This window comes from Microtus pennsylvanicus, chromosome 15, assembly GCF_037038515.1.
Source record: "Microtus pennsylvanicus isolate mMicPen1 chromosome 15, mMicPen1.hap1, whole genome shotgun sequence".
In the NCBI taxonomy this organism is placed as follows: Eukaryota; Metazoa; Chordata; class Mammalia; order Rodentia; family Cricetidae; genus Microtus; species Microtus pennsylvanicus.
Genome location: NC_134593.1, coordinates 15,951,999 through 15,979,620, shown reverse-complemented (window position 1 = coordinate 15,979,620; position 27,622 = coordinate 15,951,999). Strand labels below are relative to the sequence as shown.

At 38.3% G+C, this 27,622-nt stretch overlaps 1 protein-coding gene across 2 annotated transcripts in view; it reads right to left on the bottom strand.

The window, feature by feature from the left end:
- Window positions 1-26,843, bottom strand: part of LOC142835581 (uncharacterized) — a 32,366-nt gene extending 5,523 nt beyond the window's left edge. Inside the window, exons 1-12 of one of the 2 annotated variants that reach the window (XM_075949150.1) lie at window positions 26,757-26,843; window positions 22,468-22,529; window positions 19,890-19,926; window positions 18,164-18,225; window positions 14,342-14,375; window positions 12,362-12,423; window positions 9,824-9,860; window positions 8,052-8,113; window positions 5,904-5,937; window positions 4,086-4,143; window positions 3,471-3,503; window positions 2,667-2,816 (exon numbers count right to left, since the gene is read on the bottom strand). In XM_075949150.1, coding sequence (XP_075805265.1) covers window positions 2,667-2,816; window positions 3,471-3,503; window positions 4,086-4,143; window positions 5,904-5,937; window positions 8,052-8,113; window positions 9,824-9,860; window positions 12,362-12,423; window positions 14,342-14,375; window positions 18,164-18,225; window positions 19,890-19,926; window positions 22,468-22,495 — 597 coding nt within the window. In that variant the 5' untranslated portion in view covers window positions 22,496-22,529; window positions 26,757-26,843. Of the gene's footprint in view, window positions 1-2,666; window positions 2,817-3,470; window positions 3,504-4,085; window positions 4,144-5,903; window positions 5,938-8,051; window positions 8,114-9,823; window positions 9,861-12,361; window positions 12,424-14,341; window positions 14,376-18,163; window positions 18,226-19,889; window positions 19,927-22,467; window positions 22,530-26,756 lie in introns of those variants that run through there. The other variant, XM_075949151.1, reaches the window with a different exon arrangement.
- Between the last annotated feature and the right edge of the window lie 779 nt (window positions 26,844-27,622).

Sequence of the window (27,622 nt, the reverse complement as noted above, 5' to 3'; positions counted from 1 at the left end):
AGTTTCTATGAGTATGTAGAATTTTTGCAATTAGTGTTGTTGAATTCTAACTTTAACCCATAGGTGATCCAATAAGACACAGGGTTATTTCCACTTTTATTAATCTGTTGAGATTTGCTTTGTGATCAAATATGAGGTCGATTATAGAAAAAAAACCTGCAGAAACAGCTGACCCAAGGCTGTGGGAGCTCACTGGCTCCTGACTGACAACTAGGGAACTGGCACAGGACCAAACTAGGCCCTCTGAATGTGGGTGACAGTCATATGGTTTGGTCAGTTTTGTTAGTCCACTGGCAGTGGGTCCAGTATTTATTTACCCCTAGTGTGTGAACTAGCTTTTTGGAACCCATTCCCTATGGAGGGATACTTTGCTCAGCCTAGATACAGGGAGGATAGCCTTAGTCCTGCCTCAAGGGATATGACAGACTTTGTTGACTCCCCGTGGGAGACCTCATCCTCTATGAGGAATGAATGGGGAGTGGGGTAGTGTGGAGTGGGGTGGTGGGGAGTTGGGAGAGCAGGTAGAAGGGAGGGAGAGCGAATTGGGATTGGTATGTAAAATAAAAAAGATTGTCTTAAAGAATAAAAGAAAAAGCAAAATAAATAAGTAAAAAACAATGAAGGCTATTACTTTTATAGTTGCTGTGACAAAATATCTGACAGAGATTATTTAAGCAAGGGAGAAAGGCTCATGGCTACAGGGAACTACTGTTTGCCTTCCCTGCTCTAACTGACTGACTTTCCCTGCAGCAGTTGAAGTAGGGAAAGCCAACAGGGAAGCTTTGTCTGTGGCAATGGTCTATTGCTTCTCACATGCTGGTAGACAGGGAAGGAGACAAGTCAGAACTGATTCCAGAAGTAGTGATAACCATTAAGACCTGTTACGGGAGGCCCTCCCACTCCTCCAGCCTATCGCCGCTGAGATACCAGCCCCTTGGGGCATGGTCTCTCTCCCTTTAAAAAAGCGGCCACTTCCCTCTCCTCGCTCTCTTCACTTCCTGCTCCGCCGGTGACTTGACTTCCTTCCTGGTTACGCAGAGGGCTGACAGTGATCTGTAAGTTTTTTCCCCTTTAAATAAATATCACCCTATTAATCATAATCCCAATTTGGTGTGGCATTGTTTGTGACTTACGCCTTCATTTGGCGCCCAACGTGGGGCTCGAACCCACGACCCTGAGATTAAGAGTCTCATGCTCTACCGACTGAGCTAGCCGGGCCGGGCAGGCGGCTGGGGTGTTTGGGGACGCAACCCCGCCGCCGCTCCATATTACTACAAAGACCCACCACAGACAACCTTCCGCTAACCAGACCAAATCCCATCCCAAAGGTTAACCAATCTCCTAAATTGTAACAAAGTATTCAAACACATGATATCCCTTCTCTCTCTGTCACGCTTTTTCTCTTCTTTGGTGGTGGTGGTGGTGGTGCGGGTGGTGCTGGTGGTGTGTGTTAGTGCTACAAAATTTCAGTCTAAGTGTAAATCAGAGAGCCAGTGTGATGGCTAAATGGATGAAGGCACTTGCCAGCATGACTGACAACTTGAATTTGATACCTGAGCCTGAAATGAGAAAACTTACTCCTATATACATTATCCTTTGACCTCCACACTTCTGCTTGGTGCACATGTTCCTTGCCTCCCCCCTTCCTTCAAATAAATAGAGACCAGGGTGTCCTTGAACTGACAGAGAACAGTCAGCCTCTGCTTCCTGATTACAGGGATTAAAGGTGTGCACCAACATGCCCAGCCTCCTATTGCTCTTTGTGCTGCCTCTGTGTTCTCTAGATTTCAGTGTGTCAAAGTGGCCTAGGGCTAGCAGTTTAGTAAACATCCTGAGACTGACTACTCATTTCCACTGATGATATACTCTTTTTGTGTACCAAACAGATTCATTCTGGGGACTGGAAAGATGGCTCAGTAGTTTATGACACTTGTTCCTCTTGCAGAGACCTGGACTAGATTCGAGCACCCACACATATGCTGACAACCATCTGGAACACCAATTCCAGAAGATCGAATGCTGTCTTGGGTGTCTGTGGGCAGCACACACACAAGGTGAATGGAGAGAATGCATGCAAAATATTTATACACATAAAATAAGTCAGTTTAAAACATTGTATGTATGTTATGTGCACTCACGTTGACAGTAACGACTCCAGGAGTCTTTATTTTTTATTCTCTGTATTTCATGAGTCCTCCACAACTGTGATAAAAGTTACTCACTTTCTGATTTTTGTTTCCATAGTCTAATTTGCTATCACTTACACCTTAGAACAGGGATTCTCAACCTGTGAACCCATTTGGGGATCCTAGGACCTTTTTACAGAGATCATCTAAGGCCATGTGGAAACACAGATATCAGCATTATGATTCATCACATTAGCAAAATTACAGTTATGAAGGAGCAGCAAAAATCATTTTACGGTTAGGATCACCACATGAGAAATTGTGTTGAATGTTCACAGCATAAGGAATATTGAGAACTACTGTCTTAGAAGGGGACAGGCTAGCATGGGTATTCATAGGAATGAGAGTATGACGGAGGTGAAAGATATGTTCAAGGCTTTGTCTTCTCTGACATGATTTGCAACTATACAGACTCAGAAACACAAAGTCAACATTCTCCTCACAGGCAAATATGTTACTTTTTAAATTAATAGGAATTACCATCAAGCATGATTTCTTTTTAGAGAACTCAGGCTGTGCCTCTCCCAGAGTACTTAGGTCTATCATTGATTTTGATCTGCTAAGACCTGCTTGGTCCTGCTTCTTCATTGCAGCGTTCTTTTTGGAATACAAACTTTGTTTCTCTATGATCTGCAAGGAAAAGACAGAGGATCAATTTTCCTAGTTTGATTAGGAAATGAACTCTTGATTTGGGGTGCACAATATCAAAACTACTTTATTCCGTACTAGCTAGATTGAGAAAATCATGAATTTGAAATTTGGCCTTTCCCTGTGATTGAGACTAAACTTAACTCACTATATTTTAAACTTTCTGAATCTTATTTGAGATGATGATTACTTTTAATAGCCCCCCTTCATCAGTGTTTCTCTTCTGTTTGGGAGGCAAAATGTATATTATTTTCAACTTATAAATATACTCTCACTTACTAGTGTCCTCCATATCATAGTATCTATGAAACTGTTTTATAGAAACCCATTTTTCTGCTGAGTCCCATTCAAAAGTCATTAATATTCAACTTCTGATTCACACAACACTTACTCTAAGGCTCCAGGTTACAAACAGGATTCCTAACCTCCAGCAGATCACAGTAATGAGGTAACTTTACTATGAGCACATAAATGCTAAGTATAACCCTAAGATATTTTAAATAGGTGAACATGATACAAAAATCAGAATATATATTATTGTCAAATACAGAGCAAATATCCAGAAACCAAGGTGTTACTATATGGTATTGAATCTTCACATCTACAATTGCTGGCTAATTGGGGAAAAATACTTACCGTGTACCTGGAGGAAGAGTTGTCAATATCCTCCTAGTGGAATCAAACAGAAAACAGACTGTAATCTCTTCATAATGAAAACTTGGTTGAACAGATTACAAATAGCTAAATTTCCAAAATTTCTTGCTAATGTAAACACAGAAGAAAAGAGACAAACAGAGGAGATGCTTTTATCTGTGATCCTGAAATAGAAATATCCAAGGGAAGAGAAAACCTACCTGCAATTATGCTGAGAGAAAAGGCACCTGGGTGATGCCTGGACCACTACAATAACCGGACCCTCTAAACTGTATTCAGATGTATCACCACAGTTGTTTTTAAAATCAGTCTAATGTGTATCTATTTCTGCAAACCATCCTTGATCAAGCACCAGGCATCTTCTAATATATGAGAACTGCACTCAATCTTCCCCTCCCTGTGTTTCCAGTTCATTCTCTTATTGGGCCACTGCTATCTGCAAGGACTTACTGCTCACTGGAATTTATAGAAAGGATGGTTCACTGATACCAAACACTTTTCTCTGACCAAATTTCCATATAAAACTGTGATAGGTAGAGTACTGCTGCATTTTAACAAAATTCATAAGGGAACAAATTTCACAAAGGAGAATTTTACCTTAATAGCAGAGGTGGTGGCCGTGTCCTCTGTTGTAACATGAGGGTTTTCAGAGAGCCTTTAGAGTAAAAACATGCAGTGAGGGGTGAATTTGGTCCTTAGAGCATCTCTCTTGAAAGATTTGTTATCTGTGCACTAAGTGACATTTTTGCATTTATGTAATTCAACGTTGACCCCCGTTTTAAAAAGTTTTTGCTTTGGCAGTTTCAATCTATGTAACATTCAGTGAAGACTCACTCATAGTTCTATTTAAAAATGAAAATTTAAAAAGCCAGTGGTTTGGGAGATGGCTCAGTCAATAAGAATGTTTGCTGCCAACACAGATCAACCTGAGTTTGAATCCTCAGCATCCACATAAAAAACTGGGCATGGACACATGCACATGTACCCCAGTACTGTGGGTGGAACAGGTTACCAATTGGGCTTGATGGCTGCCAGACCAGCTCGAGGGTCAGTCAGAGATCTTATGTCAAGTGGATAAGTTAGAGAATGATGCAAGACACCAATATCCTCCTCTTTCCCTCATGTCTGCACAAAAAAATATGCAAAGCACGCAAAAGGCACAGACACATGCACACATGCAACACACACATGCAACACACACACACACACACACACACACACACACACACACACACACACACACATCCAATCACATAAGAGGGGGAAATGGCGAGTTTTGCACACACTTGTTATGATGCTTGCAGTAACTGATTGTTTTGAGCACTTAATGCTCCTATTTCATTTGTTCCCCTAAACCTAAAGTACCATGGCCTGTTTTTTGTAAAAAAAAAAATTAGGCATTTCATTTCATAGCACTCTCTTCAAAGAGTTGCTTTGTGAAAACATGAAATGTACTCTATATCTAAGAATTAAGTTGCCATCTATCTCAGAAGTCATCATATTTTGGGGCCTTGAAGATTTGATAGTGTGTCCACATGCATATGTTGAAACTCTTTATACTCAAGAGTATTTCTGAGTCATTTTATAGGACACTAGGGAGCAACACTGTCCCCTCAGCTTTGATTCATCTGAGCTACAGCTACAAGTTCCTAATTTCAGGGTTTTTGACTGGCAAACTCTGGAACAAACACTTTCTTTTTGTAACTTCCACCTACCTAGGGATTCACCACAGAGGTGGAACTCATTAAGAGGGAAATAAACCTGCTAAACAGAAGCATGTCTATAAGGCCATTCTGAGGTGATTTTCTCAGCAAAGTCTGGGAGAGTTTTGTCCACACTCTTCCCAGCAGACACCTTGTCCCAAACATACTAATAAACAGGATTAACAGCCTGAAAACTAATATTTTTACATATATGTAACTGCATGTTATGTGCAGTGTATTTGTAAGTATGTATGATTCAGATAAATACGTGCCAGTGTATAGGTGTGGTGACTGGAGTACAGACTTGGGTGTCGACCCTCACCCTCAGCCTTAGTTATATGGCTGAATCTCATTCATGAATGCAAGCCCCAGGCTAGCAATCCAGGCAAGACATCCAGAAAATGTGAGAGTATGCTCTGTCTCCACCTGCAATCTCACCAGGATTTTAGAAGCGCACAAGACTAACAGGCCTCATGTGGACCCTGGGCATCCATCTCCCATTCTCCCATATGCACAGCCAGCATTTTATCTGCTGAATCACCGCCACAGACAGGGAGTCCTAACAGCATTGCACACTGTATCTGAGGCATAATTCAGCTTTCATTAGCAAATAATCAAGAAGCTAAAATTGTCTTATACAGAGGAAAACTTGGTGCCAGCTTCTGAACTTTATATTCTCTACATACTGTATTTAAAATCCAGACATTCTTACCTGAGTGGGATTTGGTCTTGATTTCTTCCATTATCTACAGAGTAGAAAGGCAAAATATGTTATAAGCAACTGTAGAAAAAAGAGCATTGAATGCCAAGGACAATGCTTCGTTACTACATATATTTTGAATCTGTGTAGCCTTCAAGGTGAATACTGATTTATAGACAATATAAACAAGGATAACTCTTAATTTACATTTATTTGTATGTTTAAAATACAGAGACAATTTTATCAAAAGTTGATACTAATAATAAATTGGTATACAAAATACCTATGATCATGAGAATTATCAGAGAAACTGACATCTTAACCAGAATCAATATCACAAGCTGAAATGTTAATTGGTAGCACAGTGTTGCTGCTGCTGGATTTGTCTCTGGACTAGTGGTGTTAGGAGAATTGTGAAAAGAGCCTCTCTAAAGATTAAGTTGAACTTATTTCGTTGAAGATGAAAATTCCAGACACAGGGAAGCTAAGTCTATGAGGACCGCTCTTTGCAGCATAGCAAAAGTTAAGAAACACAGGTAGACCAAGGGCAAAGAATTTCCAGATGCCAGGGTGGCAAAGCTACAGAGAGAGAGGGGGGGGCATTGTGTGTACTCTCCTCAAGTGCTTCTGAGGAAGCTGCAGAAGCCCCTCAGTTCTAGCTTCTGGTCCCTCGCTAACAGGCAGTGCAAAGAAGCTCAGCACTAGTTGCTATCACCTCTCATGGTAAGAGCTATGGGAAAGCCCCCTGCAGTAGTTATGCACCCTGAACTGTATCTCCAGGGCGAGAAGCATGGAAGAAACATGGGGAAAAAGCAGCAATTCCATGGGAGTAGTACCTCACAGGAAACGTTTGTGTCCACACATACACAGCTTCAAGTGAGCAGCTTTCACTGCATGCTAACAGCCCGCCCTCTACAAAGGAATAAAGCAAATTTTTGCTTATTTCATTCACAGTATGGGAACTGCAGTATAACCTCCTTGACATTGCCTATGGCTGAGGCAGAGCATTTGTCCCACCAACAAATGGACTGCCAGTGAGGCTTAGCATGTGAGAGACCTCCATCAACCATCGTCACCACAAAGGAAATTTAGTGTGGAAATAATGTAAAGGACAGTCACCCAAATTACAATAATACTGACTCTTTTCAATAAAGTCTTGCAGACCCTCTACACTCCATGTACTCCTATTCACTTGATGCTGTGCTCTCTATAGGCAAGGTAGGTGTGAAGACACTGTGGTGACAGCGGAGAGCCCAAACTCTGTAGTGTTCCTCCCACTCTTAGAATCTTATCCAGACTCAGTGGACCAGTCAGTGCTGTCCCCTGCAGAATGATGCTCTTTTCTCAGCCTTCCTCCTACTGTGGTGAATTGTTCTGGAAATTATGTCTATCAGCATATAAACCAAGTATCACCATATCCTACACTAATAAAACCAAAGGAAAAAGGTGCTGGCGGTATAGCCATTAGGGCGAGCACTAGTCTAGAATGCTTAGAATGGCAATGTTCAATCTGCAGCACTGCCAAAGGATTCAAAGTCCAGTTTTTAAAAAAGTTGACCAAGCCTATTATTTCTTATGCCAAGAAATAGTCAGATTAAATAGCAGATAATTAAAGATAAACATAAAACCATATGTGAATTTCCTAATATGTCCAAGTAGAGAAATTATAGAAAGGAACAAAACCCATAAAAATGTAGTTAATTTAGTTCTCAAAATCCTTAATGAAAGTAATTGAATACTGTATTTCTGTTTTTTGCATGATCACCTTTCATTGACACTAATATATATGTAGCATAAATGTAATATATTTATCAGAAAAAATGAAAGAAAAATTCATTTTATAACAAGCAAAATTGCTGTCACATAATTCTATAGGACACATACTGTGGACTAGTTAGAGGTCCTTTTATTTATACAAAGATACTGTGTGCATCAGAGGCTCATGTTAAATAAATAAACATGGTTCAGATAATATAGTTTGATGCTGAAATTTCTCAGAAAATCATTTCTGAAATAATTTTGAATGTGAAGAACATTAGGAAGCAAATTTTAATAAATGAAATTACATTTATATCTTATTTACTTTGTTCCTTTTTTGAATGAATTAAGTTGCTATTGAAACTAGGGAAGTAGCAGCAAAGTATTCATGATTACTCTTACCTCCACTGATCTGAAGAGACTTCTTAAGTATTGGTTTCAGCTCTCCAGGTGGTCGTATGCTGCTGTTGCATATTTTAAAATGTAATATTTTAATATTCATACAAGAACATTTACCAAATGCTTTGATTACTTGCTGTCTGATTTCCTAACATACATTAGAGATTTACAGTCAAGCATTAACTTGTCCTTCAATCAGTTGGTTAGGTTTGGAGACACTTTTTTAAAACTTTTCCCATGTGAAAGAAAGGAAAGATTTAGTCAACAGAAATTAGTCCATCGAAAGCATAGAAACACACGAAGGAGAGAAAGAGAGAAAGACAGACAGAGATAGAAAGAGAAAGAGAGACAGAGAGAGAGAGAGAAAACACCAAAGACAGTAGTTTCTTTCTAGCACATTTTTTAAAATTGTAGTAACTGATGGTCACTCTTGTGCTCAATGTAATTAGTACCCCGATTCCACTTGTCATGTCATCATCTGCTCCTAGAGCATCACAGAAACCCTCTCTCTCAGGTTACTTTGTAGGCTCTCAATGCTTGTGCTGCTATCTCTCACAAGGTTTGTTTGTGGACCATAGAATGGATTCCTGTTTCTGCTAGCACTCTGACAAGATACCATGGCCTAGGCTATGCTCAGGCTGTCCCTTAGTAGTCCATTCATGAGTGAATCTTGAAACCACAATCGGCCTGTTCCTATGCCAAATGAGCATTGCTATTAACTTAATGAGATAAAAATATGAACAAACAACAATAAAACTCAGTGGATAATTTCAGGTTATTAGCTTGAGACAGTTTAGAATTCCTAGTAGAAGAGAACATGGTTTTTACAAGGTGTGTCTTTGAACAGTTGTAGCTATGGTAATTTATGAATCTACATTTTGGACCTTTTAACTTGGAGTAATTTATTAATAATTAGTAATAAGCAATTTACTAATGTGTATCAAATGCTTTATGATACATGTTCACACAAATGATAACACAATTGTCCTCTATTATGGAAGTAATCAATTAAGATGAGCACAGAACTAGCTTGACATACCACCTTTAATTTTCTGCCAAATCAGTGTCTGAGATAGCAGATCACTGACAGAAGGGGCCTTTTACTCTATGTTCATGTCCTACTGATGGGGAAGACAAAGCCCCTTTTATAGACACATAAAGAGTAAACATGCCACAGTTTGGCTCTCTACATCCAGATAATCTACTGAGATCCAGAGACTTCATTACTGTAGAAAACAGCTCAAAGGAATGGAAAAGTGATGGATGGAGCACTGTGGTAGGAGGAAGGCACGGGATCTTCCACCATCTATGAAAGGGTCCTACGGAGAACAAAAGGGCCTCTGCATGTGGAGATGGTGTCAAAGGAAGAAAGTAATTTGCTGGCTTCTTGTAATACTGTGTGATAATGCAGAATGATCCAAAATCCTCTCAGTTCTCAGAATGACAAATGCGATGAAGATCTAGTTCACTAGCTGATTTCAGAAAAAATTTGAAAAGGCACTAAGTGTCAGATGGACATAGTGAGTGTGGTTATCATCGGTAGGCTCATTTTCCAAAACGCAGAATTGGTACTTGGGACATGATGGTTGAGTATACAACTCATGTCCATGATCTAAAACAACAATATTTCTGGCTAAAATACATTGATAATACTATGGGGATTGTAAGACAAAGCAAAAATTGAGTGTATAAATCAGTATCTATCTGAGAATACAACCAATAATTGGCTTGTTATCTTGGAATTTCCTTAGTATTATTGTATTCTTAGACCTTACCTGCAAAAAGGCTTCTTATTGGTATTGTAATGTACTTCTAAAAAAATCAAAATGAATTTGTTACAAAGCTAGAGAAATATAACATATAAAATGATTAGATACATAGTATCCATTTTTGAGACTAATCTAGACTATTCTAGAGTAAATACTCTTTTTTAGGAAATTTGTTCATTAGAATTAATCCATTTTGTTTATTTCAAATCAAACAAGACTTAACTTTATCAAGCACAATACCTAAAAATAAACAATCACCCTGTGATTCCCAAGACAGCCAGAACTATATAACAATAAAACTGTGTCTCACAAACAAAACAATAGATTCAAAATGGAAAACAAGGTCCATGGGCCTATTCATATTTTTGTTCTTCAAGGAAACGAAGAACCTTGTTGAGCCTTTTAGTTAAAATTGTTCATTTTATTAGGCAAATTCCTACCACTGGGACTATATGTATTGTTTCTGTCTTTTGTATCAGGATAAAACCTGGCAGAAAGAAAGAGAAGAGGGACAGGGACCTTTACATAACAGCTCAAGGGAGGGCAGGCATCAAGCTTCCTCTCCTCATTCCCTTTGGGGAAAGAATATCCTTAGTTCTATCTGTGTTCCCAGACTTATATGCAGCTTAAAGGATGCTCATGATAGCAGGCATCATCTCCCCTGAAATGAATTACTGGAAAGATCTCTCCCTTGGGAGTAATAACCCCAAGCTCGACCTCAAGTGCAAGAGCATCAGAGACACAGCTGTGAGACTGGAGGAGCAAATTCCATGGGTTTCCTTCTGACATAGGATCATTGTACAAGTTTACATATGTAAACAATAAGCTCACTCAATCCTTCACTGTTCACTTGCAGTTTGCTTTTAGAAATGAAACATTGGAGGCTGGCAGTGGTGGCTCATACCTTTAATCCCAGGGCTTGGAAACAGAGGCAGGAGGCTCGATGGGAGTTCAAGGCAAGCTTGTGTAGAGAATACATTAAAGGGCAGGCTCCAAGTATACATACAGAAAAACCCTGTCTTAAAAAAACCCTAAAATAAACATAAATAAACCAAAAAAAGAGATGAAATCATTCATTTTTGTCTTGTTTTAAGTCAAGGAAACTTAGTGTGACTTTTTAGCATTCCCCCATGTCACAGGACAGCCATTTGAGCCACCAACTAGTGGACTGGGATTGCGGCTCAGTAGGAAAGCCTATGCTTATTATGCAGGAGGCCTCAGTCAGTTCTCACCACCACAGATGCCATGAACAGCAGACTTCATAATAAAGTGACACAAAGCTGCCTCCATTACAATAATATTGACTCTCTTCATCTTACCTCTTGAGGGAAGAGGGTTTTGGATTCTCTACCTAGTGTGGTTGCCACTGGCAGCTTAGGTATAGAAGACACTGTGATGTCAGTTGGTGAAAGTAAATACTACGTGGTGTCCCTGCCACTGCCACAAAGTCTCTCCAGACTCAATGGAGAAGCAGACAATTCTTTGAAATACAGAATGATGTCATTTTCTACACTCTGCTTTTTGTTTCAATTTTTTAAGATTTATTATATCTACAGTGTTTTGTCTGCATATATTCCTGCAGGCCAGAAGAGGGCACCAGATCTCATTACAGATGATTGTGAGCCACCATGTGGTTGCTGGGAATTGAACTCAGGACCTCTGGAAGAGCTGCCAGTGCTCTTCACCTCTGAGCCATCTCTCCAGCTCCTTGTTTCAGTTTTTATTCTTGGATCATGCTTTGCAGCATGGAAATGATATACACCCTTACCATGTTCTATTTAACAAAAACAGAAGGCAGAGATAATGGGTAGGGTGCTTGCCTACAATGCTCCCAAAGCCTTATGTTCAACCTCTAGCACTTCAGAGAAAAGAAAGAAAGAAAGAAAAAAAGAAAGAAAGAAGGGAGGGAGGGATTTAGGGATGGGTGGAAGGAACGAGGGGAGGCAGGAACCAAGAAAAAGGAAGAAGGAAAAGAAAGAAAAGGAAAACATATAAGGATTGTTAAGTCTTTCTAAAATCAATGCATTCACTGTAAAAGAAACACTTCCACCCTAAAGTAGGAGATTTCTAAAGAAAACAATTATACAGTATGCCAAAACTTTCCAAACTGAGAACTTTCACAGACATTTAAGAACTCAGATGATTTAATAACATCATAAGGTAGGAAATTAGTTAATGAAAATAATTAAGGTTTTTTGTGACTTAATTTCATTTTAGTGGCAGTGAGATGTGTTAGCGATATGCAGTGCAAAATACAAGGCATTTGTCATAAAACTCAAGAAGAATCTGGATTTCTGACAATCCTATTTGCTGCAATGTGACTATGGAAGACATGTGCTGTGTAAAGATGTTTTCTCATTTATTCAAAGGCTGTACAGATATCAGCATTAAAGTGAAATAAGCAATGTTTTGACAAAAATACTTCACACTTGAAAGTGCTTGATGTATACTTGTTTTCCTTAACTCCTTTTTGGGTTCTAAAATCTTTACTCTTCCTTATTCCTTCTTCTTCGGGGAAGGTAGGACAGATGGAGTAATTCTTACCTTTGTTGAAGGTGACACACTTTTTCTTTCTCTGCTCTGGCTCTCTTGTCATTGTTCCTTCACTGTGACATATGTTGAAAGTGATCATCATTTAATTATCCATATAAAAACACTTAGCATGTTTATAAATTCTTTATTTTTGAGTCCCTAATACATCTTATATTACATATTACATAAATTCTTTATTTTTGAGTCCCTCATACATCTTACATTACATATTTACAAAAACATTTTTTGAAACAGGATCTCATTATGTATTCCAGCTAACTTTTAATACACTATATGTTTCATGCTTGTCTTGAAATCAAAGAGATCTATGCCTCCTGCCTCCCACATCCTGGGATTAAAGGCATGGGCAAAGAGGCCGAGCCAAATAATTCTGAATTCATTTTTCAACAGTTGGTGATGATGAATGACTGCTCTCCTTTCCACCTTTCCTCATGGAGAAGAACACAGACAATTTATCTCTTGATTAAAACACACACACACACACACACACACACACACACACACACACACACATATCCAAGCACACAAGACAGGGGAATGGCGGTTTTTCCACACATTTTGTTCTGATGGTTGCAGTAACTGACTGTTTTGTGCTCTAAGTACTTAATGCTCCTATTTCATTTCTTCCCCTAAACCTAAAGCACCTTGTCCTGTTTTCTGTCAAGAAACTTTTTAGGCATTACATTTAGTCACTCACTCTCTCCCAAGAAATTGCTTTGGGAGCAACATCTTGATCTAAACATCAAACACCTAAAAATCTAAACATCAAGCTGCCAACAATATCAGAATTCACCATATTTTGGTGATTTGAAGCTGCTTTATTGGTAGTCTGTGTGCAAGTACATGATGAAATTCTTTTTTTTCCTTTTTTTTTTTTTGGTTTTTTGAGACAGAGTTTCTCTGTAGTTTTGAAGCCTGTCCTAGAACTGGTTCTTGTAAACCAGGCTTGCCTTGAACTCACAGATCCGCCTGCCTCTGCTTTCCTGAGTGCTAGGATTAAAAGCATGCACCCAAACCACGTTGATCTATGAGGATCCTCTTTATACGCAATGGCCAGTACTTCCTGCACAAGTCTTGAGTATTTACAGGGCACTGCAGAGCAATACCATACCCTCAGCTCTACTCCATCCGAACTACAGCTAAAAGCTCCAAATTTCAAGGCTTCTGGTTGGTAAGCTCTGGACCAACCAGTTTGTTTTTCTAACTTCACCTACCTTGTGAGTCACCACAGTTGGGTAAATCATTAAGGGAGCTATTAACCTGCTGGACAGAAGCATGTCTATAAGGCCATTCTGAGGTAATCTTTAGCAAAGCCTTGGAGAGTTTTGAACCTTGCCATATTATTCACACTCTTCCCACAGACAACTCAAACAAACAAATTAGTGAAAAAGATTAATGACTTTAAAATGGATCCTTTTACATATACGTGCAAAATAGGTTATATGCTGTGTATTTCTATGTATGTGTGATTTAAGATAAATACATGCCAGTGTGTAGGTGTGGGGATTGGAATATAGACTTGGGAGTTGACCCTAACCTTAAGCATTAGTTTACTAGCTGGGTCTCTCACTCATGAATGCAAACCTCAGGCAAGCAATCCAGAAAATGTCAGGGGATGCTCTCTGTCCACGTGCAATCTCATCATAACCTCACCAGAATTTTAGAAGCACACAATACCAACAGGCCTCATATAGACCCTGGGAATCCGTCTCCCATTTTCCCATATACATAGCCAGAACTTTACCCACTGAATCACCTCCACAGACAGGGAGTCCTAATAGTATTTCATGCTATATCAGAGGAATAATCAGTTATTTAAAACTATATGCTTCTCCATAGATAAATATTCAGCTTTGATTAGCATATAATCAAGAAGCTGAAACTGCCTTACACAGAGAAAAACATGGTGGCAGCTTCTAAACTTTATATTCGCTACATGCTCAGTGTATTTTAAAATCCAGACATTCTTACCTGAGTGAGACCTCGTCTTTTAGTCTTCGACTACCTATAAAGTAGAAAAACAAAATATTTTATAATCAATTGTAAAATATAAGAGCATTAAATGCCAAGGCCAATATTTTTTTACTACATATACTTTGTCCCCAAATGAGGCTAAAATTTAAAGTGAATATTGATTTATAGACAACAAATATAGATAACTCTTAATTGAGACTTCTTTGTATGTTTCAAATAGAGACAAACTTATCAAAAGTTACTTCTTATAATAAATTGGTGTACAAAACACCTATGATCTTGAGCACTATAAGACATCTTAACCAGAATCAATATCACAAGCTGAAGTGTTAAAGCAGTAGCACAGTGTTGCTGCTGTTGCTTTTGTCTCTAGACTAGTGGTGGTAGGAGAATTGTAAGTGAGTATACTCATCTTGTATGGAAGTGAAAAGAGTTTCTCTAAGGTTTGAGTTGACCTTATTCCATTGAAGATGAAAATTCCAGACACAAGGAAGCTAAGTCTATGGTGACTGCCCTTTGCAGCATAGCAAAATTAAAACAAAACAAAACAAAACAAAACAAAACCACAAGCAGACCAAGGACAAGGGCCCCGGCAAAGAATTTCAAACTGATAGGTTGGCAAAGCTCCAGAGAGGGGTCAAGGTGTATACTCTCCTCAAGTGCTTCTGAGGAAGCTGCAGAAGCCCCTCAGTTCTAGCTTCTGGCCTTCGCTAATGGGCAGTGCAAAGAAGTTCAGCATTCGTAGCTATCACCTCCCATGGTAAGAGCTATTGCAAAGCCCCCTGCAGTAGTTATGCACTCTAAACTGTATGTCTAGGGCAAGAAGCATGGAAAAACATGGGGACCAAGCAGCAATTCCATGGTAGTAGTACCTTACAGGAAACATCAGAGTTCCCACAGACAATGTATCAAGGTCTCACTGCATGCTAAAAGCCTGCCCTCTGAAAAGGAATAAAGCAAATTCTTGTTTATTTTATTCACAATATATTAACTGTAATATAACTTCCTTGGCATTGCCTATGGCTGAAGCAGAATGTTGGTCCCACCAACAAATGGACTGCCATTGAGGCTTAGCATCTGGGAGACCTCCATCAACCCTCTTTACCACAATGAAAATCCAAGGTGGTGCCTGTTCACCTGCAAGCTCTGTGGAACCCTAAAACACAGTTTGTTCCAACACTGACGGGCCCCAAGAACCTGTGAGCTCCGTGGAATTCTGAAACACAGCTTGCTCCAATACTGAGGAGACCTAAGAGACAGTCACAGCAAAAATTGGACCAAGATGCCAAGACATTGCTGGCCTCATTTGAAGGAAGAGATGGTAGGTGCCTATGCAAAAATTCCTCCAATATCCTAAAACACAGCATGGTAGGTAACACGAGAATCCAGTAGACACACAAAAGGAAGACTTGACCATTCTAACCCAGAAGTAGAAGAAAACGACTTTGAACGTAACTTTATGAAAATGATGAATACCTTTAAAGAGGAAGTGAAAAACTCCCTTAAAGAAATTGAAGAGAAGACACACAAATTTGGAAGAAATAAATAAATCGCTCAAAGGCACCCAAAAAATACCCATGATAAAACAATCAAACAAGTGAAAGAAACAGTTGAAGACTTGAAGACTGAAATACATGTAATAAAGAAAATTCAAACCACGGGAATTGTGGATATGGGAAATCTGGGTAAATGAACAGGAGCTACAGAGACAAGTATACCCAACGGAATATAAGAGATAGAAGAAAGAATCTCAGGTGCTGAACATACTATAAAGAAAATACTCATTGGTCAAAAAACATTAAATCCAACAAATTCTTAACACAAAACATTCAGGAATTCTGAGCCACCATGTAAAGGCCAACACTAAGAATAATAGGAGTAGAAGAATAAGAACTCCAGCTCAAAGGCACAAAAAACATATTCAACAAAATTATAGAAGAAAACTTTCCCAACCTAAAGGAGGATATCCCTATGAAGACACAAGAAGCTTACAGAACACCAAATAGACTGGATCAAAAGAATATCATCCCCTAGCTATATCATAATTACAACAAAGAACATACAGAATAATGAAAGAATATTAAAAGGTGCAAAGGAAAATGGTCAATATATAAGGCAAACCCATCAGAATTATGCCTGACTTCTCAATGGAAACCATGAAAGCCAGAAGGTCCTGGATAGATGTGTTGCAGACACTAAGAAACTATGTATACAAGCCCAGGCTACTATACTCAGCAAAGATTTCACTCACCGTCTATGGATAAAGCAAGATACTCCATGACAAAAGCAGATTTAAACAGTACATATCCAAAAACTCAGCCTTACAGAAAGTACTAGTAGGAAAACTTCCACCCAAGGAAGCTAACTACACCCACAACACCACAGAAATCTTACTAAAAGAATGTTTCTTAGTAAAAGAAACATTACTAAAACTTAAATCATACATCAAGCCACACACAATAATAATAGGAGATTTCAACACTCCTCTCTATCCAATGGACAGTTCAATTAGACAGAAACTTAAGAGGGAAATAAGAGAACTAACAGATGTAAAGAATCACATGGACTTAACAGATATCTATATAACACTCCATCCCTCCCCCCCCCAAAAAAAAGAATTCACTCAGAAGGAGTAGAAGACAGGAAATAATCAAACAGAGGGCTGAAATCAACAAAATAGAAACACAGAAAACAATACAAAGAATCAATGACACAAAGAGCTGATTCTTTGAAAAAAAATCAACAAGATTGACAAACCGTTATCCAAACTAATCAAAAGAGGGAGAGATATCATTCAAATTAACAAAATCAGAAATGAAAAGAAGGACATAATAACAAACATTGAGGAAATTCAGAGAATCATTAGGTCATACTACAAAACCTGTACTACACAATATTGGAAAATGTAAAAGAAATGAACAATTTTTTAGATAGATACCATATACTCAATGCACCAATCTGTGCTGTCGACTGTAGAATGATGCACTTCCTCAGCCTTCCTCCTATTGTGGCAAATTGCTCTGGAAATTATGTTTATCATCATATAAACCAAGTATCATCATATCTTAAACTAACTAATAAAACCAAAGGAAAAAGGTGCTGGCAATATAGTCAATAGGGCGTGCGCTACCGGAGAATGTTTATAACAGCAGTGTTCAATCCCCCGAACTGCCTAGAGGACCCAAAGTCCATTTATTTCTTTAAATTTTGGACAAGCCTATTATATCTTAGGTCAAGATTTTTGTCAAGATATATTCAGATTAAATAACAGATAATTAAAGATAAACATAATACCATGTGTGAATTGTCTAATATGTCTAAATTGAGAAATTATAGAAGGAGCAAAACCCAGAAAAACTTATTACCATTTAGTTCTCAAAAAACTTAAAATAATTGAATACTTTATTTTTGTTTTTTTAACATGATCATCTTATTGACATTGATGTATATAATAATATGTAGCATAAACACAATGTGGTTTTAATAAAAAAATCCATTTATAACAAACCAACTTGTGGTTACATGACCATAGAGGACACATACTGTGGAATAGTTAGAGATTTTTTATTTATACAAAGATACCGTGTACATCAGAGGCTCACATTAAATAAACAAACATGTTTCAGATGATAAAGTTTGAGACTTGACATTTTCTCAGAAACTATTTCTTAAATAATTCTGAATCCAAACCCATTTGAAGGCAGATCAAAAGAAGATAGAATTACATTTCTATATTATTTCCTCTGTTCATATTTTGAAAAAACCAAGCTGTTTTTGAAATTAGGGAGTTGGTAGTCAAGTATTCACCATCACTCTTACCTCTCTTAATCCGGAAAGACTTCTTCAATAGGGATTTTAGCTGTCTTGCTGGTCTTACTGCACTGTGGTATATTTTAAAAAGTAATATTTTAATATTCATATAAAAACATTTACCAAATGTTTTCCTAAAATACATTAGAGATTTACCATCAGCCATTAAATTGTCTTTCAAACAGTTGATTAGGTTTGGTGACAATTTCCTTAACACTTTTTCTCATGTGAAAAAAGAATTTAGTCCACTAAAAACATAGAAAGACACACACACACACACACACACACACACACACACACACAGAGAGAGAGAGAGAGAGAGAGAGACACTAGTTTCTCCACAAAACTTTTTTAATGCTGTAGTAACTGATGGTCACTCTTGTGCTCAATGTAATTAGTACCCTGATTCCACTTGTCATGTCATCATCTGTTCCTAGAGCATCACAGAAACCCTCTCTCTCAGGTTACTTTGTGGGCTCTCAATGCATGTGCTGCTATCTCTCACAAGGTTTGTTTGTGGACCATAGAATAGATTCCTGCTTCTGCTAGCACTCTGACAAGATACCATGGCCTAGGATATGCTCAGGCTGTCCCTTAGTAGTCCATTCATGAGTGGACTTGAAACTACAATCGGCCTGTTTCTATGCCAAATGAGCATTGCTATTAACTTAATGAGATAAAAATATGAACAAACAACAATAAAACTCAGTGGATAATTTCAGCTTCAGACAGTTTAGAACTCTTATTAGAAGAGAACATGGTTTTTACAAGGTGTGTTTTGAACAATTGTAGCTATGGTAATTTATGAATCTGCACTTTGGATATTACCTGTGATGCATTTTGGACCTTTTAACTTGGAGTAATTTATTAATAATTAGTAATAAGCAATTTACTAATGTGTATCAAATGCTTTATGATACATGTTCCCACAAATGATAACACAATGGTCCTCTATTATGGAAGTAATCAATTAAGATGAGCACAGAACTAGCTTGACATACCACCTTTAATTTTCTGCCAAATCAGTGTCTGAGATAGCAGATCACTGACAGAAGGGGTCTTTTACTCTATGTTCATGTCCTACTGATGGGGAAGAAAAAGCCCCTTTTATAGACACATAAAGAGTAAACATGCCACAGTTTGGCTCTCTACATCCAGATAATCTACTGAGATCCAGAGACTTCATTACTGTAGAAAACAGCTCACAGGAATGGAGAAGTGATGGATGGAGCACTGTGGTAGGAGGAAGGCATGGGATCTTCTACCAACTATGAAAGGGTGCTACACAGAACAAAAGGGCCTCTGCATGTGGAGATGGTGTCAAAGGAGGTAAACAATTTGTTGATTTCTTGTAACACTATGTGATAATGCAGAATGATCCCAAGTTCTGTCAGCTTTCAGAAAGACAAATGCAATGAAGATCTAGTTCACTAGCTGATTTCAGGAAGTTTTGAAAAGGCAAGGAGTATCAGATGGACGTAGTGTGTGTGGTAAACATTAGGAAGCTCATTTTCCAAAACACCGAATTGGTACAGGGGAAGTGTGGTTGGGTAAAAACCTCATGCCGTGATCTAAAAACAATAAATTTTCAGTCTAAAAATACATTGAAAAAAATGTGGGGTTGTAAGACAACACAAAAATTGAGTGTATAAATCAGTATCTATCTGAGAATACAACCAATAATTAGCTTGTTATCTTTGAATTTCCTTAGTCTTTATATATTGTTAGACCTTACCTGGAAGAAGGCTTTATGTCAGTGCTGAAATTTTCTTCTAAAAAAATCAAAATTAATTCATTACAATGCTAGAGAAATATAACATATAAAATTCTTAGGCAAATAGTATAATTTTTTGAGATGAATCTAGATTATTCTAGAGTAAATACTCCTTTGTAAGAAATTTCCTCATGGGGAATTCATTCATTCTCTTAATATTTCAAATCAAAGAAGACTTAAATTTAACAAGCATAATACCTAAAGGTAAACACCCACCCATAAACAATTGAGATGATCCTAAGTGATCTCTCTCAGACAGATGGAGAGTAGCATCCTTACCAGTGTAAGCATCAATTGACTGTGTCACAGAATAGCTTCTATAGTTCTTGTTTGACTTTGGGATAATGACACTTGAGAAAAATTCTAGAGTCTGGATGGTGGCACACAACTTTAATCCCAGCACATGGATGGCAAAGGCAGGTGGATCCCTGTGATTCCCAAGACAGCCAGAACTACCTAACAATGAGATGGTGTCTCACAAACAAAACAACAGAATCAAAATGGAAGAAAAAATCCATGAGCCTATACACATTTTTGTTCTTCAGGGAAACAAAGAATCTTGTTCAGCTTTTTAGTTAAAATTGTTCATTTTATGGTACAAAACGCTACCACTGGGACTACATGTATGGCTTTTGTCTTTTGTATCAGGGTATAACCTAACAGAAAGAAAGAGAAGAGGGGCAAAGACTTTTACCTAACAGCTCAAGGGAGTGCAACAGGATTTCTCTCCTCATCCCTGTTGAGGGAAGAAGTTCCTTAGTTATATCTGTGTTCCCAGCCTTATATGCAGCTTAAAGGATGCTCATGAAAACAGGCATCATCTCCCCTGAAAAGAATTATTGGAAAGATCCCTCCCTTGGTAGTAATAACCTCGAGATCTACCTAAGGTGAGAGATCAGCAGAGAAGAAGCTGTGAGACTGCAGCAGCAAATTCCATAGGCTTCCTTCTGACATAGGATCATTGTACATGTTTACATATGTAAACAATAAACTCACTGAATCCTTCCCTAGACACTTGCAGCTTGCTTTTAGAAATAAACATTTGAGTTGGGCAGTGATGGTACACTCCTTTAATCCCAGCACTTGGTACCAGAGACATGCAGATCTCTGTAATTTCAAGCCCAGCCTTGTCTACAGAATGAATTTCAGGGTAGGCTCAAAGTCAACACACAGGAAAACCTTGTCTCACAAAACCAAAATAAATATAAGAAAACAAAAATGAAATGAAACCTTCATTTATTTTTTTGCCTTGATTAAAGTCAGAGAAACTTAATGTGCTTTCATAGCATTCCTCATGACTCAGGAAGGTCATTTGAGCCACCAACTAGTGGACTGGGATTGCGGCTCAGTAGGAAAGCCTATGCTTATTATGCAGGAGGCCTCAGTCAGTTCTCACCACCACAAATGCCATGAACAGCAAACTTCATAATAAAGTGACACAAAGCTGTCTCCATTACAATAATATTGACTCTCTTCATCTTACCTCTTGAGGGAAGAGGGTTTTGCATTCTCTACCTAGTGTGGTTGCCACTGGCAGCTTAGGTATAGAAGACACTGTGATGTCAGTTGGTGAAAGTAAATACTACGTGGTGTTCCTACCACTGCCACAAAGTCTCTCCAGACTCAATGGAGAAGCAGACAATTCTTTGAAATACAGAATGATGTCATTTTCTACACTCTGCTCTTTGTTCCAATATTTATTCCTGAATGACGCTTTGCAGCATGGAAATGATATTCACCCTTACCATGTTTTATAAGAAAAACTAAAGAGAAAAGTAGGGATAATGGGTAGGGTGCTTGCCTAGAATGCTCCCAAAGCTTGTGCTCAATGTCTAGCTCTTCAGAAAACCAAACAAAAACAAAAAAGGAAAGAAGAGAAGAAAGAAAGGAAGAAAGGAAGAAAGAAAAAAAAAGAAAAGGCAAACATGTCAGGATTGATAAGTCTTCATAAACTCAATACATTCAATATGGATCAAAGCTTTCACCCTAAAATGGGAGATTTCTAAAATAACAATTATACAGTAGGACAAAACTGTCCAAATTGAGAAACTGCTCAGACATTAAATAGGTCAGAAGATTTTAATTATATCATAAGGTAGGAAATTATTTAATGAAAGATATTGATTACTGAGGTTGGTTTGTGACATAATTACATTCTAGTGACACCTACCTGTGTACTGTTATGCAGCACAAAATACAAGACTTTTGTCATAAAACTCAAGGAGAATATGTATTTCTAATAATCCTATTTGCTGCAATGTGACTATGGAGGACACATGTGTGTAAACTTGATTTCTCCTTTATTCAAAGGCAGTACAGATATCAGCATTAATGTAAAATAAGCAATGTTTTGACAATATATTTTCACATTTAAAAGTTCTTTGAAATAATTTCTTAATTAATTCTGACTTTTCAGAATATTTGAAAACCACAGAACTGCATTTATACTGGATTTCCTTAACTCCTTTTTGGGGATCTAAAATCTTTACTCTTCCTTATTTTCTTTAGGGAAGGTAGGAGCAGTTGGAGTCATTCTTACCTTCGTTGGAGTTGGCACACGTTTTCATTGATTGTTCTGATTCTACTGCAGCTGCTCCTCCACTGTGACATAAGTTTAAAAGTGATCATCATTTAACTATTCATATAAAAATACTTAGCATGTTTTCTAAATTCCTTATTTTTGAGTCCCTAATATATCTTACATTATATATTTACAAGTAATTTTTTGAAGCAGGATTTCATTATGCAGTCCAGCTGACTTTAAACCCACCATATGCATCATGTTGGTCTTGAAATCAAAGAGATCTGTGTGCCTCCTGTTTTCCAAGTTCTGGGATTAAAGGCATGGGCAACAAGGCCCAGCCTATAACTCTAAACTAATTCTTCCACAGTTGGTGATGATTAATGACTGCTGTCCTTCCCACCTTCCCTCATAGAGAAGAAACAGAGAAAATTTAGCTCTTGATTAAAACACACACACACACTCTCTCTCTTGCACACACACACGAATGATAGCAGTGCTTTTTCCATGTGATTTTCTTTGAATGCTCCAGTAAGCTTGTATTTCTATGCTCGTGGTGTCAGTGTTCCTGTTCCACTCATCTGCCTGCTTGTCCCTAAGGCCCCACAGTCCTATCTGTCAGAAATCTTTGGAGGTATTTTGTTGATTACTATGCTCTCAATGGTCAGTTTATGAAAAAGTTTTTTTTTTTTTTGCTTCTAAGCATCCTTCTGCCTGTGATGTGGGAGTGATTTCTTATTAATAAAGAAACTGCCTAGACCCATTTGATAGGCCAACCCTTAGGTGGGTGGAGTAAACAGAACAGAATGCTGGGAGAAAGAAGCTGTGTCAAAGAGTCACCATGATTCTTCCACTCCAGACAGACGTAGGCTAGAATCTCCCTGGTAAGCGCACCTCGTGGTGCTAAATAGATTAATAGAAATGGGTTAAGAGGCTGAAACTAAGGGGCCAAGCAGTGTTTAAAAGAATACAGTTTCCGTGTAATTATTTCGGGGCATAAGCTAAAGCTAGCCGTGCAGGCGGCGGGGGTGCCGGGGACGCAGCCTCGCCGCTTCTAATGCAACATGCCTGCATTCTTAGAAGCCATGACAGTTGTGGCACCTTCAAATTGTTTTAACAGTTCTTTCATGTGTGAATGCTGAAACCACCACCTGGCTATTTCTCTGTTCATAAGCCTTTTTGTGTAATCCTGAGTCTTTGTAACTCAGGACCAGCTTCCAAACTCAAGGAAAGCAACACTCTTTTGTCAGCTATATTCTTCCCAGGTCAGAGCTAAGACTGCTATACTTCAGGGCCTATTGCTAGGATACTCTGGACCAGCAGCTTTATTTTCCTAGTTTCTGCTTTGGCTGTCATCACAGTCTTGGAACTTGTCATGGGGCTTTTTCGCTTGCGGTGTGAACCTTGTCCAAAATAGCACCGCTGCTGAAGTGATCTCCAGAAAACTAAGAAAACCTTCAACCTTGACCACTCTTTCCAATGTCTTTTTAGCAGATAATGATCCCTAGTCTTACTAGATCAACAACCTAAACTTACTTTTTCATCTTCATATTTGATATGCGTTCCTGTTCACATCTGTGTATGCATTTGTGTCTGTTGATCCTAGTGCATGTTTTTTAGGTCAGAGCACATCCTTGACTGGCAGTCCTTGCCTCCCAACTTAGTTTTGAGGCAGAGTTTCTTGTTGTTAACAGCTGTAGAAAGCAAGACTATCCAAAGTATAACTTTCCAGACAGTCTCCTCTCTCCATCTCCCATTTCCTTCAAGGTTCCCTGAGATTAAGATGCACACAGCACATGAGGCCCTTTCTGTGTTCTGAGGAGTTGAACTCTGAAATCTTGGGTTTGTGTGATAAGTACTTTATTCCTGAGACATGTTCCTAGTCATGAATTCCTAAAACTGTGCTATTCAATGTCAAAGTCACAAGCACACTTTATTTGCTTCAAAATTACCAGCTTTACAAATTTCTGTCTATCTTGTATTAAAGGAAGAATAAATGACCTCAAATGGTTCTTCTTAGAGGGGAACACAGGCCCTCTAACTGGATTAGAGGTTTAATTGAAAGTGCTCTGCACTCAGAAGCCTTAGTTGCATAATTAATAGCAATACACTTAGAGCCACCTCTTAATTTAGACCCAAAGTCTTCTTCTAAAAATTGAGTGTTTTACAGCCAGATAGATGGCTCAGTGGGTATACATAATTGTCACAGTAGCCAAGAATTTGAATACCTGGAATTCAACAAAAAGTCAGACACTGTGTAAGGTTTCTATAATCCCAGCACTTTTATAGTACAAAGGAAGTGGAGGTAGTAAGATACCAAAGAGGCTTCCCAACCTGTTTACCTGGAGTAAGTGGCCAAGTGCCAAATAAAAATAGAAAAAATGCCTCAAATAAGATGGAAGACAAAGCCATCACACAGTGCTATACTGTGTCTTGGTTGGGAATATCAGTGCATGCATGTCCTCTGACACAAAAACAAGTACATGAAATGAGGATGCTAAACCATGTTTAGAATATATGGTATGTCCAAAGTGTATTTTCAATAAAAACATACACAACACACAGGCTTTACTTTTTAATTCATCTGAGTTTAAACTTGCATGTATGAACAAAAAAGGTAATCATTTAATTTTTAATGCTGAAATCATCTTAAATACCAAGTGTCCATTTTAGAGCTGCTATTTCTGTGATAAAACACCATGACCAATATGAACTTGGGGACCAAAGGATTCATTTGGCTTATATGTCTGCATCATAGTCCATCATTAAAGGAAGATAGGGCAGGAACTCAAACAGGGAAGGAAGCTGGAGGCAGGAGCTTATAGAGGCCATGGAAGAGAGCTGCTTACTGGCTTGCTCATTCTGCTTTCTTAAAGAACTCAGGGCCATGAGCCCTGGAACAGCACCTCCCATGATGTGTTGGGCCCTTATCCATCAATCACTAATTAAGAAAATGCCTTAAAACCAGATCTTACGGAGGCATTTTCTCAATGGAGTCTTAGTTCTTTGTACTCATTTTGGACAAGTGTCCCTATCCAGATTAGCTGTTTCAGGAGTTTGGGTGTACAGATTCACATCTGACTAACACAGTGTCAAGATAGTTCAGACAGGACAGGGGAAAATAATAGCATCTGGTAATATCATCTAATTGATGGAAACCCTAAACTATTTGCTTACTCAAATTCACTTAAAGCAAAGTGAGTGATCAAAGAGACAACATGATTTGAAAAAAAAATATTTAAATTGAACATATATAAGAAGAAAATATATAAGGAACAGGCTAAAAATAATAAAATTATACATTTCAGTGTTGATAATAAATTCGACACTTTTCAAAGTAAACAACATTAATGTGAAGTTGCCTTAACAAGTAGAAAATTGCCAATCAAATCAGATTAGAAATGATCACTTGTTTTTGAATGGGAAGCTGAGCCCTGGTACACACTGTTCCTTTGTTTATGTTGGAACAGTCTCTTTTCCAGCTCACACTCCCTGTGAGCTAGTCTTTCTCAATATATGCTTATGAGTTGAAGCCATTTTCCCTCTAGCATTTTAGTGTTCATTACTTAAGCAATGACACCCTCAAGAACAACACTAAGATTGTAAAAAAGAAATGGTACCTATTTGGTGTAAGCTCCAAAGGTGCCTCTGCGCCGTTCTCAATTAAAAACTCCGCCATTTTAAGTTGATTTTCAAACAAAGCGAGTTTATAGGGTGTCAACCCGTACTGTAAAGGAAAAATTTCATTTTATAAATTGACATGCTTTTCAAATGAAAAATGTATCACAGATTTTGAAAACAAAATGAGTCACAAAGGGATAGATTTTCCTTCAGCCCTTGCTGCAGATTCACACACACAGGGCTTCCCTTTCCTTTGAAACATCTTTCCCTGTCCAACAATGCCTGTGAACACCACTATTTCCAGAACTTCCCACAAACACTTGCTGGTTCCAAGTTTCTTAGCTCCATAGAGAGCTCAATTGCCCCTATCCTAAAACATGGAGATAGATTTCTGTTTTTTCTACAGACATTTATCTTAAAATTATTTTTTCTATTGTTTGTGTGTATGTGAAGTATGTGTGGGCCCAAGTCCTTTACTTGTTGAATTTTAAAGTAAAGCCCAAATCTGAAACAAAATGTGCTGTGCTGAGTTCCTTTAAGTTACCTACAAAACTATGAAAAACAGATTTGAAAAAAATGCTTTACTCTGAACAGATTCAGTGAGACTGCTTGAGCTTCAGAATATGGAAAGTGATCTGAGTGTCATTGCTAGAAGTACATTGTGAATGAAGTTGAATGATTCTTACCTCTGTTTTGGCTTTAATGTCTACATTATACTCCAGCAGTTTACTGACAACTGGTATGTTCCCTCTGCAAATGGCGTGGTGGAGGGCAGCATCGCCATTGGCATCTACAATGTGGGGATCAGCCCCGTGCCTGAGTAGAATAGAGATGCATTCTAAATTGTCCCGCTGGGCGGCCTGTGGGTATTGGATAAAGAAAGAGACACCGAAATCAAGAACTTTAATAAGCATTCCATTGACTAGTTACCCTTGGATGAGACCAATTGTTTAGGTCATGCATATTATCCCTCTCAAGTAACCAGACATTCCTAAATTCATAACCTCCCCACCAAAGTTTTCCAAGTGGTAGAGTTTCAGAGGTGTGCCACCACACCTAGATATTAAAGGATTTCACTAGCACTGTTTGGCCTTTTTTGTAGTGGGGGAGTTTGCTTGTTCATTTGCTTGTTTTGATAACTTGACACAGGTTGAAGACACCTGGAAAAAAGAATCTCACTTGAAGAATTGGCTCCACCAGACTGGACTCTGGGAAGCGTGTATAGTATTTTCTTGATTAAGGTTGATCTGGGAAGGCACAGCTTCTTAGGGGTGGTGGCATGACTGGGAAGGTTATCCTGAGTAGTATAAGATATCTGAGCAAGCCTTGGAAAAAGCCACGGGAAAGCATTATTCCCCCATGACCTCTGCTTCATTTTCTGCCTCAGGTCCTGATTGAACTCCTGACCTGGTTTCCCTTCATGACTGACTGATGTGGAATTGTAAGCCAATAAACCTTTCCTTTCCTGAGATGGTTTGGGCCAGTGTTTCATCACAGCAACAAAAACCAAACAAGGATAATTTCTAATCCATTTTATACCAAAAGTGTTTCA